Source organism: Furipterus horrens, unplaced genomic scaffold (genome assembly GCF_987537825.1).
Source record: "Furipterus horrens unplaced genomic scaffold, mFurHor1.1.pri manual_scaffold_3, whole genome shotgun sequence".
In the NCBI taxonomy this organism is placed as follows: domain Eukaryota; kingdom Metazoa; phylum Chordata; class Mammalia; order Chiroptera; family Furipteridae; genus Furipterus; species Furipterus horrens.
In genome coordinates, this window is record NW_028327173.1 from 202,508,194 (window position 1) to 202,526,159 (window position 17,966).

Consider the following 17,966-nt stretch of genomic DNA (forward strand, 5'->3'; position numbering starts at 1 on the left):
CACAGCCGCGCTCGCTGCCATCAAAACCGCCGAGACTCGGCAAATCCAAGTCTCTGAACTGATGAGCCATTCTAAGGAAGATGTTCCCGGGGGGCGAGGGTTTCCCATTCATTACCTTCCCCCGACCCAGGGGTGAGGTGGGGGGGCAGGGGGGCTATACAGTGCCATTCCCATGGGGAAGGGTAGCATGAAGCTCGGCTCCCATCAGATCCCCCCCTCTGGTCCTGGTGCTCCTTACTTGCGACTCAGGCTCCCATTGGAGCCCCCTCCCCGCCTCCCACATTCAAATCTCATGGGGAAGTGAGAGGGCCAGGTGCAGAAGAGAAGAGCGAGCCTATGTTCATTCTTTTTTTAAAAATTCCAATTATAGTTCATATTTAAAATTGTTTTCTTTCTATAATAACTAAACTGAAGACAGTATTCTAAAGCTTTCTAGTCTCCTTCTTTAGAAAAAATGAAGAAGGCTTACCCATTTTTGAAATAGAGGACATGGGCTCTCTGAAGTCCTGTTTCTAGGAAAAAGCCTAGTTCTTGATCGTGGGGAGCAGGGCCAGGCTTAGGGCTTCTGTTCTGAATATTAGTAAGTATTACCTAGAAGGGGAGAAAATCGGAAAGCTAATCAGATCCACATGCAAGTCTACTTCCTTCAAACCCTGTCGCTAAATGTACTGCACAACTTGAAAAATCAACTTCCTTATGCAAACAAACGTCAGTGCAAAGGCCCTGGTGCAGACACACCAGCGTTAGGAAGGCAGAGAGAGCGACTTCCATGGGACGGGAAGCAACCAAGCAACACAGGGGCTCATGTGGTCCCCCGGGCACCAGGGTCTGCGGAGGGAAGGGCGCTGAGGCATGTGTGGTGCCAGGGGCAGCGTTAGGGCCGGAGCGGGTCTCCTAAATGCCGGGATGTTGACAGGCTGAGTGACCCAGAAGCAGGTCTCAGCAACAGGTAGAAATAGTCCTCATGCACCGAAGGCCGAGGCCACAGACCAGCAGACTGCAGCTTCAGCCCTACAAGAGCTTGATGAGCTCCAAAGAGAGCCGAGGAGCGCCGTGATCAGCACGGGCCAAAAATGAACCAGGCAGGGCCACGTCTCCGGGCCACCGAAGTGAGGCCTGTGGACTGAGCGGGGGTCATCTGTTCTGAAGGCGCAAGCTGAGAAAAACCTAAGCTTCCTGTCTCTCGATCTCGACCTCTTGTCAACAGATAATGAGGTTTTAAAAGTTTACATTTTTAGCCTTGCAATAAATGCTCCCGACTAATCAGGAGAAAGGCTTGCAAGCTGGGTGGGTTATAATGAAGTAGGCCCACATATCGACTGTTACAGACACTACTCTCTTTAAACTCACAAGTCAAATAAAGCATTCATCGCACAGAAGCTACTATGGCCCAGGAAGAAAGCATACTAGTGTTCTCCGAACGCTGCCCACGCTTGCTGAAAGTCAGCAGCTCTTCAAAGACCCAGAAGTTAGCCAAACCCCAAATATTCCAGTGGTCTTACAATTATTCTCCAAATGGATATGAAGCAATTGCTAGTTCTCTAACTTGCAAGCTTTAGGGAAAAGAACAGTGGAAGGCACTCAGTGAACAATATGTTCTGGAATGAAATCCACGTGGGCATTTGAGCTGCATCCCAGCATCTTATCAAAGTTGCCTGGCTGCTTCATAACTTAGCACTTGGCTCTGCAAGTGCTGAGAGGTAGGTGTTCCTTCTACCTCCAGAAAGCATGCGTGTTTTGGTCTTTAATGCAGGCCCCTCCCCCTGCCTCTTCCCCTCTGAGTGACGGAGATGCACAGAGCAGGGTCCTGAGTACTTGTCCAAGATGATCACATTCATCCCTCTGAGCTTCAAAAATCATCTACATGCAGCCCTGACTGGTGTGGCTCAGTGGGTTGGGCTTGTTCCACAAAACTAAAGGTCACCGGTTTGATTACCAGTCAGGGCACATGCCTGGGTTGCGGGTCAGGTCCCCGGGTGGGGGCGTGTGAGAGGCAACCGACGGATGTTTCTCTTGCATGTCACATATTGATGTTTCTCTCCCTCTTCCTCCTGTCATTCCCCTCTCTCTAAAATTAAATAAATAAAATCTTTTAAAAAAATCATCTACATGCTGCCAACTCCCGAATTCATAATCTCTAATCCAGGCTTCCCTTCTGAATTCCAGGCTGACATATCCAACTACTTCCTCGGCATCTCCACCTGGACTCCAACTCTGAAACCTTTAAAAGTTATCCTTCGTGTGCTTTTGAAAATGGTTTTTAATTTCAAAGAATGCCATGATTATTATAAAGCAAAACAATTTAGTATAGTTCAAAAAGAAAGTCATAAATCACCTTAAAATTCTACTACAGAAATAACCAGTTAACATTGCTTGAACAATAGTCGAGATATTTCTGTATACATATGTATCAATAGGAGAGAAAAATAAAAATAATTTTACAGAAACAGATTGTGTTCTATGTCAGTTTTAAATTTAAACCATTACATTTAATTTTAATTAAACTTCATAGAAAAAACTAGAGTGCAACCAAAGTAATCACTCAACTTCAGAAAAATGTGGATTTTCCCCCACAATTCATAAGAGGTCTCTCTAAAGTTAAAAATATTTCATATTTATTATGTGTGTGTGTGAGTGGGTATAGGGAAAGAGAGACAGAGAGGAGAAAGTAGGTGATTCTTTAACCTACATATTTCAACTTTATACACTATCTACAGAGTCATAGTAAAGATGAGGAGATTAACATATTCATACTTGTGTTGCCTTCTACTTCGCCTTCTCTTCAGCCTCTTACTTCTGTTACATGACTTTTAATATTGCCACGGTGCCCAAGGTTCTACCCCATAATTGCTTTTGCATCACTTCTATATGAAAATGTACTCACTGCTTCTTAAATTCTTTATTTTAAATCAATTCTTGGCTGGCAGAATATTGCCCAGAGGGCTCATGGGAGCTCCAGGCCCTGAATTCTTGGATGCGGGAGCATGTCTGTGTCTTGCCTCCACTCCTCAGAACCTGGCTGTGTAGGACCCCTCAGGCTTCACGCGTTCTCTCCCTCCAGACACGGCAGGCGATGTTGCGGTCTCCTGACACCGAAAGCCGGTGGGGAGACTCGGAAGCCAGCCTCGCTGTTCTTCCTGCGCAGACGGCCTGCAAAGAGCAATCCTTTTTCCCCCTGAAGTCTAGCACATCTACCAGGAGTTGCCTTGCCATTCATCACTGTGTCCGTTCTTAGCACACAGAACCAAGTCACAGTCTACAAACTCAGATCTGTAGTATAAAGCAATGCGCTGGAGTCAAGCTGCCACTCTGGGTTCAAAGCCCAGCTCCGCCACTTTGAGCAAGTCACAGCCTCTCTAGACCTCAGTTTCTTCAGTGGTAAAATGAAGGTGGCAACAGAACATGGTTTCAGCATGGTCCTATGGACTAAATGAGATTTTCTTCCTTTCTAACGTAAGCCTTTAAGGTTATAAATTCTTCTTCTGTACACTTTTTTATATATCTTGAAGCTCTATTATTAGGTAAACACTGTTTTAAGATTATAATGTCTTGCTGATGAACTGACTCCTTCTATTGTCTAATATCTCCCTTTTTCTCCTGTAAGATTCTTTGTTCCTAATTCTACTTTCTGATATAATACAGCCATTCCAACTTTGTTTTCATTATTGCTTGCATAGTATATACTTTTACTTTTTGTCTACCTATATATTAATATTTAAATGGTTTTCTTGGAGATAGTATATAGTTAGGTCTTGCTTTTTTGTCCAATCTGAAAATCTCTGCCTTTTAATTGGAGTGTTTAGACCATTTACATTTAAAGTAATTATTGACATGATTGGAACCATCTTTCTAGTTGTTTTTTATTGTCCCTTATGTTCTTTCTTCCTTTTTTCTCTCTTATTCTGTGCCACTCCTCCTTTTTCTTTTTTTCTTTCTTTCTATTTTTTTTTTTTTTGATTGATGATTCCATTTCATTTCCGCTATCGAATGGTCAATTAGCTTTTTTTCTTATTTTTTAGTGGTGGTCCTAGGTGTTTACAATATAGCTCTTTAGTTTATCACAGTACATCTTTAAATAACATTATACCAATTCATAAACAAACACCTGATAACAACATACGCCCATTCCCTCCCCTATCCTTTGTGCTTTTATGTTACTCCCAGGACCTCAAGGGTAGAGCTCACTCCTAGGGCCCCTTCTGGGCATTCCCTCCTTGCTCCCAGAATGCCTTCCTCAGGCAAGTCCCACCTAACTTCCATCCCCTGCCCAGGAAAACTGTGAGCATCATTACACTCTTAGGAGTCTAGGTTGAACTCAAAACAGAAGCCTCTACGATCACCCCATTTTAATAAATATGGTCATCCACCCGGCTGCCCAAATCAGACACTGGGAAGTGAGCCTTAACACCTCGACACTCTTACACCTAACCTCTTACCATGTGTATCCAAGCTATTTCTCAGATGTGTCCGTATCTACCCATTTCCAGAACCATTATTTCATCTGAGCTACTGCCACTTCCTGTTCATTTCTACAACAGCCTCCTAAATAGAGTCTCCACATCCTCTCTTGCTCCTTTCCTTCCCTTTCACTCTCTGCAAGCAGCCTGAATAATATTTTTATATATTTTTTACAGATTCTATTTATTGAGTTTTAGAGGGAGGAGAGGGAGGGAGAAAGAGAGGGAGAGAAACCTCGATGCCAGACATAAACAGCGGTCAGTTGCCTCCTGTATGCATCCCGATCAGGGACCAAACCAGCAATCCAGGCATGTGCCCTGATGGGGAATCAAACTGGTGACCTTTCACTTTGCAGGATGATGCCCAACCCACTGAGCCACACTGGTCAGGGCCTGAGTAACTTTTGATAACACAGTCTGGGTCATGGCACTTCTCTCAGGTATCACCTTGACTGTCACCGTCTCGGAAGGCCCTGCACTGACCACGTGACATAAAGCAAGCCGGCCTCTGTTATTCCCTCTCAAGAGAATGACCTAGTCTGCTCCTTCACTGTATTTATCAATGCAATTTTTAACTTGAGGACTGGCTATTGGCAGGGGCCACATCTCTTTCATTTACTGACATCGTTAGTATCTCCGGTAATAATGTCTGCTCCAGGGTAAGCATTCAATACATGTAGTAAATAAATAAAATGTGCAGTAAATGAATAATGAATGAATGAATGGATTTGCAAGGCCAATCAGAAATACAGAAGAAAAACAACAACAAGAAGTAACCTACTCTGCATTAGGCACTCTGTAGGCACAGAGTCGATCTCGTTTGTTCTCCCACAAAAACCCACCAAGAGACACTATTATCCTCCCTTCACTGAAGGGGACACTCAGACTTTGCTCCGCTGAGTGAGTGGCTCAGATCCCACGGCTAGCAGTTGTTATGGCTCGTGCCGAAACTCGGGGCCAGCTGACTGTGCGTTCTGGCTCCTCCCCGTTTGCCCTGTCCGTTTGCGTTTGCTCGCAGGCTGACGAGAGCTCAGGGCTCCCACGGCGAAGCTTTGGGTGGTAAATGGGAAAGGTGCAAGTGTGGGGGCAGAGAGACAGCTTAGCTCGGGGATGACCCTGAAGTCCCAGCATCTCGGACTCAACCCCTTCCTCACCACGAGCCTCTAACACAAGGGCCTGGGTGGGAGCATTATTTGGCAGCATGCAAGCCACCACTGCTCCGTGGGTGAACATGTCCCTGTGAGAGGATGCCAACCAGCACCCAGCTCTGGCAAATGCATACACCCAGTGGCTGAGGAAGCGTGGTAGCCAGTGGGCAGCGGCGGGATATTTTAGATCGAAAGACCCAGGTTCAAGATCTGGTTCTGACCTCCTCACCTTGGGCGAGCTTAGAGGAGAATTCCTTTGACCTTTTAGATCTTCACTGTCCTCATTCTTATAATGAGGATAATAATACATGTCTGTTATAGGTTGCAAATGAGAAACTTAATGAGAATAAAAACACTATAATCTTTAATGGAGATACATTAAAGAGACATCTTCAAGTAGGAACAAGATAAGGATATTTTCCACCACCTTTATTTATTCACATTGTTTTAGAAAGTCTGGAGAGAGGCCATGAGAGAGATAAGATGGAAAATATTACAAAGGAAGAAACGACAACGAAAACCGTTCTTCTACCACATATCCACGGGCTCACAAAAATGAAAAGAATCAACACTGGTTTTATAGTGGAGTTCAATGCTGTGGTTAATAATCCTCTATTACTGTCTCTGACAGCCATCAAGTTCAGCTCAGGTATCATCTCTTCTGGGAACCAACCCTAAACTCCCCCACTGGTCCAAAGCCCCTCTTTGGGCGTGTGGCTTCCTCTGAGCGTCCCCTCCTGTGTCCCCATGAGATCCTGAGTTTCCTAAGGACTTGCTCCTATTAATTCTAGAGTCTCTGGGGTCCGGCCCAGTTCAGAGAACACAGAAGGCACTCAATAAATATTTGTGTGAGTAAATTAGAACTCAACAAAATTTCTAAAATTCATTTAGAGGTACTAACAGAAAAGGACAAAGGATATTCTGAAAATAAGAATAAGCATATACTATGCCTTTCAGATGTTGAAACCCATCATAAAAAAGTTCTTATTAAACAGTCATATTGGTGCAATATAAGATGGCAGAACAAAACAGGAAAGCCAGAAATTACTGTTGTATCTAACACTTTTTTGAATGACTTAAAATATATGACAGAAAATAGGAAAAAGAGATATAAGATCATCTCAAAGTGGCACTGAAATTTGGGAAAGACAGAGTCATGCCTAATATCATATACCAAAGTAAATCCCCAGAAGATTTAGAAATGAAAAGTTATTTTTTAAATATGGAAAATGATTAAAAACTCTTTAAATCCTAGAGGGGGTTTATCCCAAAATTTCAGCTTTAAAACAATAAAATAAATATAATAAAAATATAATCAGATTCAACTATGTACACATTTAAAATTTATGAGCAATTACTGAAATTAATTAATGAAAAACTACTGATTGAGGACACTTTCAGAGTAAGTATGATAAAGGGTTAACATATTTATGATATAAAGACATTGTTCACATTGTAAGAAAAAGGCTACATCCCAGATTTGAACAGAAAGTATAAAGAGACAAAAAGATATAACAAGGTTAAACATAAAGTTACCATCTGACGCAGCCAACCCACTCCTAAGCATATACCCAAGAGAATGAAAACGTTTGTCCACACAAAATCCTGTCTATGAATTATAGCAACATTTTATAATAGCCAAAGAGTTAAATGACAACATGATTAATGGATAAATACAAGGTAGCACATCCACACAATGGCCACATTATTTGATAATAAAAAAGAACTGAAGTACTGATACTTGCTGCAACATGGATGAATCTTGAGACCCTTATGCTAAGCCGAGAAGCCGGTGGTAAGAGAACACTAGGTGTATGGCTCTCCTTATGGGGAATGTCAGGAACACACAAATCTATAGAGACTGGGGAGATCGGAGGTCAATGGGTTTTCTCTGGGGTGGCAAAACTGTTCTGGAATTAAATATTGGTGATGGTTGCACAACCCTGTGACTATATTAAAAACCACTGAAATAGACACTGTAAATGGGTGAATTGTATGGTGTCGAAATATCTTACAATGTTGTAATAAAAAGAAAAAATAACTAGTAAACAAGTAGATGAAAAAAGTTCAACCTGAGAGTCAAAGAAATGCAAACTAGAACTGCAAGGTACCATTTCCACCTAGCAAATCAGCAAAGCAACTTTTATGCAATAGCTGTCTATATTGCAAAAAATCCACTACCCTCCTGCCCCACCAAAGGTAGAAGAGGTTGGTATGACTTATAGAAAGCAATGGGACACGTTATGTAGCAACAAGAACGTTAAAAAATACTCCCGCTTCTGGGAACTTGCCCTTAAGAAACAATGCAAAGCAAAACAAAAGGCGACCTGAAGGAAGTGGGCATCTCAGTAGTATTTATAATAGGTTACGCCCACCAGTAAGTTAATCATATCACAGAGGCCGTCCACTGATGAAATATTACAGAGCCCCGAAAACACGTCAAGGTTTTGACATAATGTTGAGTTGAAAAAAAGACAGATTAAAAATAGTTTAGTGCTGTAACATTATGAGGGCAAAGACTGAGGAGACACAAAAATGAAAACAAACCACTGTCTCTAACTCAGTTTCAAGTGCGGTGCAGTCTCCCATTCTAGCTAATCAGCTGGCAGCCGGTTTCTGGATACTTCTTTGACGAAGTGTTCATTCAGATGTGCTGTGTTAGGCTGTGGACCGGGGCCTGCTGCTGTGGCTGCCATGGAAAGGAACAGGGAGGGAGACTCGGTCCCCTTCCTAGCATCTCACACTTTAAAGCCAGAAGCGCAGCCACGCGGACCTCCAGAGTCGCACCCGGCCTTTCTCATGAGCAGCACCAAGTGCTTTTCCTAGGTAGGACGTCTGGTTTAAATTCAGCACACACAATAACTTTAACCTCATCCAGTTCTGAGTCCAACACCTCAGCTACGCCCTGCAAATCCTCCCTGTTGGGGGGACATCGTAAACCCAGGCATGACCATGCCGACCACCGAACAGAGGCACTGGGGCTGGACCCTGCCATCGTGGGGGTCCGGTTTCTTTCAAAACTCTAGTGCCGCACAGCCTGTATCGAGTCTGTGGATGGCCCGTAATTTAGCATTACCTTCTTTCCCAAAAGAGGGTGTAAAGGAATGAACTGTCAGCGGAAGGTAAAGTTCCACCCTGGCACCGCTTCGGCTCGAGAAAGCCAGCACCAGCTGGCTGGCTGATGCACGCAAAGGACAGGGGCAGCGTGATTTCATTTGCCAAAAGCGGAGCTCGCATTATGATATTCAAGGATGAAGTCATCTTTATTCCTGTCTTGCACCACTAGAAGCTCCTTGCGGGGCAGATAACGTTATTTAGTGCTGGCAGAAGGCCACCACCTGAAGATAAACTAATCAAGGCCATCCCACGTCCTTTCTAATTCTATCTGCTCTAATTTGATTTGTTTGATTAAATTATTTCATGGGCACAATTTTAGAGGGACCTTTTATTCCCCTTTAGAGAACAAATTATCAGAGAAAATTATTAGGAGATGCCTCTGTAACAAGGACAACTCGGAGCAAATACGTAATGCACACGGCTTCCGTGGCTTCCCATCCTCCTCGGCCCTGCCTCTGCGTTTGGCCCGAGGGGAGCAGAGCCCAGGACAAGCTCCTGGCGTACTGGCTGGAAGACACTGGAGACTCGCTGGTTCTCGAGCCCCAGACAAGTCAGGCTGTGTGAGACCCACCATGAAAACAAAAGCTGACATAAATGACTGTGCCAAGGTCAATCAGTCAGGAGTGAACAGTGGTCCGGAACGCAGATATCACATAGGGGCTCTGGGGAAAATGTCCCATTATCTTCTGCCCAAGAAAAAACAAGCAAACCTTTCCTGAAAATTCTTTAACATTTTAAATAAAAGTGTGTTTATAATATTCCAGATTTTTACCTATATATATAAAATCTTTTAAGGTTAGGAAAGATTCCACTGCCAGGCGCCATGGGAACAGAGAATGACAATAAAACTAACATTACTGTGTGCCAGCCATGTGCTCCCTGGGAAGTACATGAGTCAACCACTTTATCCTGATAACAACAGTCTAGCAATTATTGCTATTTTACCAATGAGGATCTTGAGGCAGCACAGAGAGGTTGAGTCACTTGCCCAAAGTTACACAGCTAAGAGGTGGCAAGGCCAGGATCCCAATACCAATAGTCGCCTGACTGCCGGGCTCTGCTGTCTCCCACAGATTAATAACCTAGCTCCACGGGAGGCCAAGGTCACCTCCCTCTCTGAAGAGCCATCGCCCCTCAGGAAGCGAACAACTGGAACATCGCTAAACATACCCACTATTAGGGAAACCCAGAGAACAGCGCTGCCTTAGAAATATGATTCGGTGGTCGCAGATGATGAAGAAGCACTGGCCACGATATTCCAAGCTGTCCTCAAAAGTCCTCCCCAAATTTTATTCTTGCTAGTGCATGAAGTTAAGAGCCAACACTAATAAGCAAAGTGCCAAAGTTCCCGGCAAATAGAAGTTCCTTCTCTACAGAATGGCTGGGAAAGGAGGGGAAACCACTGAAGGACTGACTGCGTCCACCCAGCAGCACAAACACAGGGCAGAGCATGTGAGCTTTTCTTCTAAGCGGGCCGCCTACCCAGAGAGTCAAAGCACTAGTTGCCTAACTTCACCCCAGTCTTACACTTATTTCAGATTCTATTTCCTTAAAATTTCAGTTTTTAATTTAGCATAATTCTTAAAAGTCACTTAAATTAAAAAAAAAAAAAATTTAAGTCCAAGCAGGTTTCCTCTGTATAGCACCCACTATCCTGCCTCAAAAGCCCCTGAACTTTCACCAGGTCCAAAGGTCACTCGAGGAAGGTAATTTTCCCAAACTTCTCATCAATCAACAGATAATTTCTTGAGCTCCTCCTACAGTCAAAAATCGATGTTGGGTTCACTCTGTCTCTCTCACTGCCAATAGCTTCTCAACTTGCTGGATCTGGGGAGGCTTAAAGCAGTTTCCCGTGAAGGAAAAGTCAGGCTGAAAAATCAGAGCCGGAGCCGTGAAAGTCCCCTCAGGGCCGGGAGCCGCCCCCACGCTGTGAAGACCTATGGTGCGCCTGGTGAAACCCTTACAGAGCACTTTCTACAGAGAAGGGAGTGGGAACCTACAGTAGCCCGGGACCCGGACGTGAGCGCTGAACTCGGTCAAGAAAAGGCTAAGTTGTCATTCTAGCTTTGACCCTAAATTCCTCTGCGCCCTTGGGCTCTTCCTTTCTGGGCCTGCATTTTCTTCCCCAAAGCTAGCATCCTATGATCACTGTTTCCCCAAACCCATAAAAAATACTTGTTTTATATCCTATGGGTGTATGGGTCTCCTTGACAGTCTGGATAAAGAACCCAGTGGTGAACAGGTGGTTATAAAAGGAATGTGACAGGAAGTAAACCAGGTTTGCCATTTCCTGCGTCATGAAAGGCACACGAAACAGATGAACCTCCTTTCTCCCAGCCCGAAAAGGCAGCCCCAATATGACAGGGCTGGACAATGATTGGAGGGTGAGGTGCAAAATAAGGGCCCCTGAGTGGTGGGGGCCGTGGGGTGAACAAGAACAGCTTAGCTGGGGTGTGCAGATGTCCCCACTGCCCGTCACTGGCTGTCCAGGAGGCAGGCAGTGGAAGTAAAGGGGATTTTGAAAGCATGATCATTTCTCTAAAGAGCCTATCATAAATTCTAAATAACAAAAAAATTCCTTTCTCACAGCAGCCTTCAGATGGCCAAATACAAGGTCTGTCCAGAAAAGGTCCAGCCATTGTTAATATAATGGGAACTATTTACGGGACATCGATGTAACCTGGCAGCCAAGGAGAGTGGGCTGGAGTGCACATGCGTGAACAATGACAACTTCCCTGTACTAGTCAGTGGGGGTGGTAGATGCCGTTGAGTGAGCATGTGTACCGTGTGGCCATCACATTCAAAATGACGGAGCGTATAGAGCAATGAATCTGCACCAAATTTTGTGTTAAGCTTGAACGTTCCTCCGCAGAAACTATTTGGATGATTCAGAAGGCCTCAGCTTTGGGCAACTGGTGATTGGCAGCTTCATCTTGACAACGCGCCTGCTCATGCGTCATGTCTCGTGCAGAGTTTTTCTGGCGAAACATCAAATCACCCAGGTGACTCAGCCCTGCTACAGCCCAGATGTGGTGCCCTGCGACTTCTGGCTTTTCCCAAAACTAAAATCCCCTTTGGAAGGGAAGAGATTTCAGACTGTTGATGAAATTCTGAAAAATACGACGGGGCAGCTGATGGCAATTGGGAGAAAGAACTGTGTGAGGTCCCAAGGTGCCTACTTTGAAGGGGACTGAGGCGTCATTGTCCTGTGTGTAATGTTTCTTGTATCTTGTATCTTCTTCAATAAATGTCTCTATTTTTCATATTATATGGCTGGATACCTTCCGGACAGACCCCGTATGTTCCCAGACATGACAAGCCATGATTTACAATCCATTTTGGTGCAAGCCAGGACAAATATCATCTCCTGCCTCTTACCAGGCAATTCTGATTCTCATCACATAAGTTAACATACAAAGATTTGTGAAAAAAATTACTTCTAGTCCGTATATTATAAAATAACAAAAACTGACAAGACTTCGGGAGCCCCTCTCTGTTCTCACCTTATGGAGACAGAGGACCTATAAAACTGATGGGAAACAAGACTGAGGTCATTTCCGGTCTCACAGGAGTTCCAATTGTTTCAAAGTACCTCGCAGGATGTATCTCTGGGTCTGAAGGGGTGACACTGATGCCAAGCCCCAGTCAGAACTCCAGAAATCTCTGCTGGGGGCAGAGATTGCTAGGAGCTATTGCTATTAGTAAAAATAAGTGACATTTGTCAAGACTCCTGGGCTCAGGGCCTTGTTTCCATGACCTTTTACAATCCCCACAAGAACACCATGAGGCAGGAACTACTACTAAGCTCTGTTTACAGACGGGGAAACTGGGGCTGAGAAGTGCAGGACCTGTGAAGAGCAGAGCCGGAAGTCAGCGATCCTTATACACAGGGAAGTGGCACATAGGTCCCAGGCCCCGTCCTGCCTCCCTCTTCCCCTGCGTGCGGGTGTGAGCTGGGAGTCTCTTGTTCACTCATTCTCTGCCCAGGGGCCCCCCTGCCAGCTGCTGGGTTCCATCTCCCAGGCCAGAGGCAAACCGGTGACCGCTGGGAGGAACTGTCCCCCAGGTGGTCTCAGGGGGTCCACAACCTGCTCCACGTAGGTCGGTTGAGAGTCCCCAGCGGACCTTTGGTGTCACCCTCTCCATGATGCACAGGCAGTCCACACAAGGACAAATGAAGGTCAACCCGTTTTGCAGAAGGGAACAGGAGTGATTAGCCAGCTTCAGGGTGGCAGGGGTATAAACAGATGCGCGCTGTCAGTCTGTCCAGAGGATGTTAAATGCTTCCCAAACACTGGCCCATCCATTTTCACAAGCACCCCAATCCCCACTTGATTCTCCTCACCATCAGAGTAAGAAAAGCTTCACGCCCAGAGACAGGCAAGTTGAAGGGTTCCCAGAGGTCGACTACAGCTGTCTATAATTTGATTTGAGATTTTTAAAAAATCTCCCATGGGAGCAAATACATGGTCCTCACTTACCCTTTCAATCTCTTGGAGGTACAGAAGTGCAATGTCCCCCGCTTTCTCGTAACAGGTGATGACATCCTGGTCCCGGTCCACGTGGAGATTACTGGTAGAAGAGGAAATAGGCAACTTCTCTAAACAAAGTCCTAAAAAAAACATCAAATAGAAAAACTGGGTTAGTTGCTTTTCACGGGGCTTAATGTTTAAAATACTGCTCTAGAGGGCCAGAAAGTGGTCCCAGGGAATCACAGACTGCCAGAGAAGCGGATTCTCTGTCCTCTGTCTCTTTAAGGACAAACAGGACATCAAAATGGAGCCCCCAAAGAATATCCATAGTTACAGACAGAAGAGGCACAAAGCACCGCTTGACTTTTGATATCCAGATGGAGAACTTGATCACGTGACCCTCTTCACCTAACGGAGTTTCTCTATCAATTATGTCCCGAGGCCCTTAAAGAATTTTTAAGTAAACTTAGGCTCACAGAACAATACTACCTAAAGAATATTTTCTATCTCAAAACGCACATTCAACCAATTGAACATAAACAGATGTTAGATGCTCTCGGGAGGCTCAGTTACCAGGAAAACCTTCCAACTCCAAGGCCGGAGTTTGCGGTGGCAGTGGTAATACTACAGACCACCTCTCAGTCCTGGGCTAAGAAATCACCCACAACTTCGCTTTGTGGGCATTTCTTTGCAGATGGAGGAGATACTCTCAGCCGAGAGAGACGTCAGGGCTGGGGTGTAGGAAAGGTTGAAATAACTAAAACGCTGAGGGGAGCAGCTGCAGCCGGAACCCAGCACTGCCTCTGCCCCTGCCCTGGGCATCCAGCCTGGAGCAAGTGGGGCTCTACCCACAACCGGAGGCAGTGGGGACTCTGTACAGAGGGTCTCCATGACCTCGATACAGAATACGGCTCCTGCTGCATCAAGTGCCCTGGGATAGGCGTATACACACATTCCGCTCCATGTGAAAGTGGGAGCAGGGTTACGACTGACAGCAACGGGGTCTGCAACTGGAAGGGGCCACAGAGAGTCCTACAGATGAAGAAGCTGAGGTCTGCCGTGGGAAGTAAAGTAAGCGGCCTGCCCCAAACCTGCAGGTCAGTTCATGGCACCACGGGAACCAGAATCCGGGCCTTTGGCCTCCCACGCAGCACCCATCAAGGCTGCCGCTGACTTTCAGAGAGGACACACTGCCGAGAGGGGGTCAGACACACTGCAGACACAGGAAACGAGCCAAAGCCTCCTGTGCGTCATTTTGACAATGGCCTCGTCCAAGTTGCTCTTAAACAGTGACAGTCCCTCTGGTCTGTAGGAAACCACAGGAGACGGCCACACTGTCAGGAAGGAGGAGAAACCACTTCAACTCACAAGGAGTCAGAAACTCAGGACCATGTACCCGCAAGCTCCAAGGTCACCACTTTGTCACAGTGGGTGCAGCTCAGCCAGAGACTTTGACATGTTTCAACAGCTTTATAGGGGTAAGATCGACATGTAACAAACTACACATTTTTCCAATGTTTCAATATTATTGTTGTTATTGTTTTTATTTAATTTTTTATCAACTCAAGTCCATCATTTACGTTTGGGTTCACTCTTTGTGCTGTGCAGGTCTGTGAATTTTGATAAATGTTGTGATAATGTTGTTCAAATATCCACCATTACGGTGTTGTACACAGTAAATTCACTGTCCTAAAAATGTCCCCTGTCTCACGTAGTCATCTCTACACCCCTCCTCCTGAACCTCTGGCGACCACTAATTTCTCTACTGTCTCTGTAGCTTTGCCTTTTCCAGAATGTCATATAGTTGCAATCACATAGTATGCAACGTTTTTTGCAAAAAGGCTTCTTTCACTTAGCTACGCCGATTTAAGGTTCCTCCACGTCCTTTTGTGACCTAATCACTCATTTCTTTTTGTTGCTAAATAATAACCCATTTACCCATTAATCTCTTAAAAGGCATCTTTATGGCTTCTGAGTTGGGACAATTACAAAAAAAGCTGCTATAAACATTCAGGTGCAGGTCTTTGTGTGAACATAGCTTTCAACTCCATTAGGTAAAATACCAAGAAACACAATTGGTGAGTTGTATAGTAAGAATATGTTTGTCAGACATAGCTAACAAACACATCTTACTGACAAAGCGACTGTGTTGTTCCAAGGTTTCTCTGTCCTATGGACCGCCTATTTGTCCTCTCAGTCACTGAGGTCGTAGGCCTGCCTGTCAGTGGCTGCTGTGACACTTTCCCTCAGCCCCGCCCCCTTCGAGTGACATGAAGTAATTTCACACACGGTATAACGCCTGTATCACGGCATATTTCCACCCCTCTTCCCAGTCTTTAGTCTCGTGTATACATGTTACTGTTAATGGGTTATAAATCCCACCCCACATGCTTGTTATTTTTGTCGAGATAGTCAATTATCTTTTAAAGCCATTTAACAAAGAAGGAAAACCTCATACTCGTGAAGCCACCGATACAGCCCGGCCTGCAGGGCTCTCCATTCCTCTGCGGAGGTTCACGTTTCCTTCTCCCGAAAGGGACTCCTTTAACCTTCCTTACGGTGCAGCTCAGCTGGTGATAATTTCTTTCCGTCACTGTACGTCTGAAAAAGGCTTTGTTCAGCCTTCAGTTTTGAGAAATATCGTCACTGTGTATGGAATTCGGGGTGGGCAGTTTGCTTCCTCTGCCCCCTGACCCCAGCTCTAAATGTCTGATCCCCCGTAGCCGCTCCTGCGTGGCTTCTGACGATAACCCTGCCATCGCTCGTGTGTTTGTTCATCCGCCTGTATATCATGTGTCTTTTCTTCCTGGCTGCTTTTAAGGTTTTCTTTTATCACTGCTGCTGAGCAGTTTGGATGATGAAGTGCTTTGGTTTAGTCTTTTCCATGCTTCCTGTGCTTGGGCTTCTCTGGGCTTTCTGGATCTAAGGGTTTATAGTTTTCATAAAATTGGAAAAATGTTCCAACATTATTTCTTAAAATTCTTTTGTTAACTCTCCTCCTTCCTTAGGGGACTCCGATTACACATGTTAGGCCACCCCAAGGTGCCCCACAGCTCATTTATGCTCTTTCCACTTCCTTTTTAATTTTTCTTTCTGTTTCATTTTGGAGAGTTTCTATTGCTCTCATCTTCATGTTCACTAATCTTTTCTTCAATGTCTAATCTGCCTAATCACATCCAGGGTAGTTTTCCTACCCAGACATGTGATTTGGGTCTATTTTTAACTTCCATGCCTCTACTAAACTTTTTGAACATAAGGAGTATAGCTGCAATAACCATTTTAATGTCCTAGGTGCTTAATTCCCTTTCATTTGGAACCAAAATTGTTTATGCAATTGCAAATGAAATCACTAAGCAGCCTCTCCAGTGTGAAGTCTGTTACAATCTCTTGCAAATTTTCTTTGAAGAATAAAAGATAAACTGAACAAATTCACCATTTGGCAAAATAGCTCCAGAACCACTCAAAAGCAAGCTCCTGACTGGAGCTCCCACAATGGGCTCCAAGTTCTCCTTTGTGCAAAATTATAACCACCAGAAAACAGCAAAGAGAGAAACTGTTTCATTATCTGCCTTCTGCTGTGTGAGAAGCAACCAAAGACTGTGCAAACTGATATCAGAGACTTAATATAAAGAAAACAGATTCTCCAGTGTGTCCACGGGCCAGGGAGAACACGGGTCTGCTCTCCGGCACTCTGTACCCCTGCAGGGGGACTCCGAGCACGAAGACGCACTGAGATGACCCAGGCCCTCAGGACCTGCCAAGCCCACTGGATCAAAGGAAAGCCAAATCCAATCCACAACAGTTTGACTGTCATCTGCATTTTGAATTCTGAAATATTGAAACCTAGTCATCTAGGGCTGCAATCTATGACCATTCATGGTCAGTAAGAATACCAAATAACCTATAAAACTTAACCATTCACTGTGAGAAGAGACTGGTATCTTCTATGGGTTTGTGTTCTAATTAGGCAGATATGTGGACACCCAAGGTCTTAGCTGGCAAATGGGTCCCCAGCAAGGAGTCCATCCTTGGGTAGGAGGTTCTGTATGATGAACTTGTCGCTTTCCTTCTCCCCAGTGCTATGGCTTTCATCCCATGTGCCCCTGGGCACACATCAGAGCAATAGATGAGTCTTGATTCACCAGCGAATTCGCGGCCATGCAGTTCAGTTCCAGGATATATTGTTCTCTGTCAAAAGCTGCTTACAGGACCTCTGGACGAGACGATAAAATTTCAAGTGTCTGGGATCAGATCAACATTGTCTGAGAAGCGGAGTGCTAAGGTCACGGCCCAAACTGGCCCTCGTTAAAATGTCAGATGCCGCCTTGTCAATTTGGAAAGCTATCATCAATAATGTCTTTAGTTACTTTCTTTTTTCCAGAGAAATGCATGACAAAGAAAAAAAAAAAAAGCAAAAAGCAGACTGAATAAATAACTGGTGTGACAGCAATACCGAATGAACATCTCAATAAGCTCTGCATGTCTAGAACCAAAAAAGAGTAGAAATTAAGCACTGCCTGTCCCATCATCAAGGCCAACTTCAAAGCACTGGTTAAAAAAAAGGGGGTGGGGGGAGCGCTGAGCACTTGCTGTGACTTAAAGACTGCTTTGTAGCTGCTGGACCCAAAACTGCCACAGGAGGGAATCCCCACAGAGAGTCACTTCTGAAAGATGTTACCTTTCTATGAAGGGTAACACATTTTGAATAAACTACTGATAAGAAAATCATTTGGAAATGATTTTGGAGCTCATCTGTGTGCAGTGGCTGGCCT

At 44.8% G+C, this 17,966-nt stretch overlaps 1 protein-coding gene across 7 annotated transcripts in view; it reads right to left on the reverse strand.

The window, feature by feature from the left end:
• Positions 1-17,966, reverse strand: part of TTC7B (tetratricopeptide repeat domain 7B) — a 215,858-nt gene that overhangs the window by 154,988 nt on the left and 42,904 nt on the right. For all 7 annotated transcript variants that reach the window (XM_090271296.1, XM_090271294.1, XM_090271292.1 and 4 more), the window contains exons 4-5: positions 13,204-13,334; positions 470-591 (exon numbers count right to left, since the gene is read on the reverse strand). In XM_090271296.1, the coding sequence (XP_090127422.1) occupies positions 470-591; positions 13,204-13,334 (253 nt within the window). The remainder of the gene's footprint in view (positions 1-469; positions 592-13,203; positions 13,335-17,966) is intronic.